At 44.4% G+C, this 3,899-nt stretch overlaps 1 protein-coding gene across 6 annotated transcripts in view; it reads left to right on the plus strand.

Annotated features, from left to right (window-relative positions):
- LOC106872207 (phosphatidylinositol 4-kinase alpha) overlaps positions 1–3,899 on the plus strand; it is a 140,131-nt gene that overhangs the window by 66,041 nt on the left and 70,191 nt on the right. For all 6 annotated transcript variants that reach the window (XM_052969097.1, XM_052969100.1, XM_052969101.1 and 3 more), the window contains 2 exons: positions 1,153–1,203; positions 1,810–1,918. In XM_052969097.1, coding sequence (XP_052825057.1) covers positions 1,153–1,203; positions 1,810–1,918 — 160 coding nt within the window. The remainder of the gene's footprint in view (positions 1–1,152; positions 1,204–1,809; positions 1,919–3,899) is intronic.

The following is a 3,899-nucleotide window of genomic DNA, read 5'->3' on the forward strand; positions in this document are numbered from 1 at the left end:
AACAGGAGAGAGGGACACGTGAGTGAGACAGAGAGGAGAGCGGGACATGTGAGTGAGACAGAGGAGAGCGGGACATGTGAGTGAGACAGAGAGGAGAGAGGGACACGTGAGTGAGACAGAGAGGAGAGAGGGACACGTGAGTGAGACAGAGAGGAGAGAGGGACACGTGAGTGAGACAGAGAGGAGAGAGGGACACGTGAGTGAGACAGAGAGGAGAGAGGGACACGTGAGTGAGACAGAGAGGAGAGAGGGACACGTGAGTGAGACAGAGAGGAGAGAGGGACACGTGAGTGAGACAGAGGAGAGAGGGACACGTGAGTGAGACAGGAGAGAGGGACACGTGAGTGAGACAGAGAGGAGAGAGAGACACGTGAGTGAGACAGAGGGGAGAGCGGGACACGTGAATGAGACAAGAGAGAGACACGTGAGTGAGACAGAGAGGAGAACGGGACATGTGAGTGAGACAGGAGAGAGGGACATGTGAGTGAGACAGAGAGGAGAGCGGGACATGTGAGTGAGACAGAGAGGAGAGAGAGACACGTGAGTGAGACAGAGAGGAGAGAGGGACATGTGAGTGAGACAGGAGAGCGGGACAGAGAGGAGAGAGAGACACGTGAGTGAGAGAGGAGAGAGAGACACGTGAGTGAGAGAGGAGAGAGTGACACGTGAGTGAAACAGAGAGGAGAGAGAGACACGTGAGTGAGACAGAGAGGAAAGAGGGACATGTGAGTGAGACAGAGGGGAGAGAGGGACATGTGTGTGAGACAGGAGAGAGGGACACGTGAGTGAGACAGAGAGAAGAGAGAGACACGTGAGTGAGACAGAGTGGAGAGAGAGACATGTGAGTGAGACAGAGAGGAGAGCGGGACATGTGAGTGAGACAGGAGAGAGGGACACGTGAGTGAGACAGAGAGGAGAGCAGGACATGTGAGTGAGACAGAGAGGAGAGAGAGACACGTGAGTGAGACAGAGAGGAGAGAGGGACACGTGAGTGAGACAGAGAGGAGAGCGGGACACGTGCGTGAGACAGAGAGGAGAGTGGGACGTGTGAGTGAGACAGAGAGGAGAGAGTGAGACAGAGAGGAGAGAGGGAGACAGAGAGAGTGTAAGATGAGTATGTATCTTAAAATCATTTATTAATTATATTAACAGGCCTCAAGCAGCGCTGGAAATCTTGGTTTACTTATACCAGTAATTGCTGTGGTAAGTATTAATTATTGCCATCATATTAAAAATATGACTTGGTATATTTTCATTGATACATGGCACTAGCATGGGTTCTTTACACATGGAACTGGCACAGGTGCCTTATATGTGGTACCAGCATGGATACCCCTCATGTGGCACTGACATGGGTTCTTTTCCCCCCACAAGGGGCTACACATAGAGGGAACAAACAAGGACAGACAAAGGGATTAAGTCAATTACATCGACCCCAGTGCATAACTGGTACTTAATTTATCGACCCTGAAAGGATGAAAGGCAAAGTTGACCTCGGCAGAATTTGAACTCAGAACGTCACGGCAGACGAAATATCGCTAAGCATTTCGCCCGGCGTGCTATCACTTCTGCCAGCTCGCCGCCTTTTTTTAGTTTCTGTCTACCAAATCCACTCGCAGGGCTTTGGTTGGTCAGGAGTTATGGTAGAAAACATTTGCCTAAATGGGAATGAACCTGAGACCATTTGGTTGGGAAGCAAACTTCTTAACCCCACACCCACACCTACACCTCAATGAAAATTTGAAAAATGAAATTTCTTTTATCTCACATCTTCATCTTTTCTTCCTTTTTTTTTTCCTCTCCTTTTAGCTCGTTCGTCGTTTGCCTCCAATTCGGGATCCCAAACAACGTTTAAACAAACTATTCAGGGATTTCTGGCTTTATTGTGTAATTATGGGATTTGCTGTAGAAGATTCAGGTTTGTATTATTGACCAGTATTTTACAAATATTGATTTTCATTTGACAAGGCACACGGTTAATTATTGTGATTCAAGGAATGTAGTCAATTGAATTAATTATAATATTACTGATGCATATTAAGGTGGTGAGCAGGGCAGAACCACTACTGTGCTGGGCAAACTGCTTAATAGAATTTCATGTTTTAACTTTCTCAGTTTTGATTCCTCCAAATTCAACTTTACCTTTTATAAGGGTTGATAAAATAGGTACTGGTTGACCCCTGGGATCAATGTAATCAACTTGCCTTCTTCCCTGAAATTAATGACCCTCTCTCAAAATTTGAAGCCAGTTTTGCTGATCCCAGACAGATGAAATGCAGAGTTGATCCCAGCAAAAGTTGAAGTCAGAATACAAGACATTTTGTCTAGTATATGTCTATTACTGCCAAATCCTTGTTCTTTATTTTCTAAATATTAATGTTCTTGTAGTGACATAATCCTAAGCAACATGTTTTTCCCTGCATCCACTGGCTTTATGCTCATGGAACACATCCTGTATTTGATGGCCTAAAAGATGCACAAACTTATTGGTTGCACCCCAATTTCAGCAATGCATATTCAGGAAAAGATCTCTTTCGTACATTAAAGCATGTAGACTCAACTTCACGTAAAGAACCTAGAATGATTTTATTTATTAATAATTTCTTTTTTGAGACATGCTTTTGAAAAAAAAAGTGCATTTTATATACCAGCAGATCATCATCATTATCATTCCCATCATCATTTAACATCTGTTTTCCATGCTGGCATGGGTTGGAGTTGGCCTATCAGAGAGCTTCACCAAGCTTCAATTGTCTGCTTTACTTTGATTTTGATGGCTGGATGCCCTTCCTAATGCTGATCACTTTACAGAGTGTGGTGGGTGCTCTTTATGTGGCACCAGTGCTTTCTACATAGCACTGGCACATAAATGTATTTTATTTATCAACAACCAAGTGACTTTGTAAGATGAGTATATCGTCTAAAACTGTTGACTTATAGGCTCACTATGTCAAAATGATTTATTTAGAAATAAATTTGGTTCACATATGTTTCATCATGCTGACAATCATCATCATCATTTAATGTCCGTTGTCCATGCTGGTATGGGTTGGACAGTTTGACTGGGCTGGTAAGCCAGAAGGCTGCACCAGGCTCCAGTCTGATTTGGCATGGCTTTCTACGGCTGGATGCCCTTCCTAACGTCAACCATTCCAAGTGTAACGGGTGTTTTTACATGCCACCGGCATGGGTGCCACCTTACATGACACAGGTATCTGCCATGACTGCAATTTTACTTGGCTTGATGGACCTTCTTCTCAAACACAACATAATGCCAAAGGTCTTGGTCATTGCCTTTGTGAGGCCCAACACTTGAAAGGACAATGAATAGACAATAACAGAAACTGAGAGAAAGACGTAGAAGGAGATGAATTATCATAAAAATGATAACAATAATAATAAGAAGCCTGATCTTTGAACTTTGGGCCTCATGGAGGCAATGACTAGTGACCAAGACCTTTGGTGATATGCTGTGCTTGGGAAGATCCTCCCCACCCCCAAGCCAAGTGAAATCATAGTCATGGCTAATGCTGGTGTCCCATAACTGGAACCCATGCTGGTGGCACATAATAAGTCAAACTGTCCAACCCATGACAGCATGGAAAGCGGACGTTAAACGATGATGATGATGATGCATTATTGTCTGTGTTCCAACTATACTGTGTGCATCCTCTTTTACTCTTTTACTTGTTTCAGTCATTTGACTGCGGCCATGCTGGAGCACCGCCTTTTAGTCGAGCAAATCAACCCCAGGACTTATTTTTTAGAAGCCTAGTACTTATTCTATTGGTCTCTTTTGCTGAACCGCTAAGTCACGGGGACGTAAACACACCACCATCGGTTGTCAAGCGATGTTGGGGGGACAAACACAGACACACATACACACACACACACACACA

Source organism: Octopus bimaculoides, chromosome 6 (genome assembly GCF_001194135.2).
Source record: "Octopus bimaculoides isolate UCB-OBI-ISO-001 chromosome 6, ASM119413v2, whole genome shotgun sequence".
In the NCBI taxonomy this organism is placed as follows: Eukaryota; Metazoa; Mollusca; class Cephalopoda; order Octopoda; family Octopodidae; genus Octopus; species Octopus bimaculoides.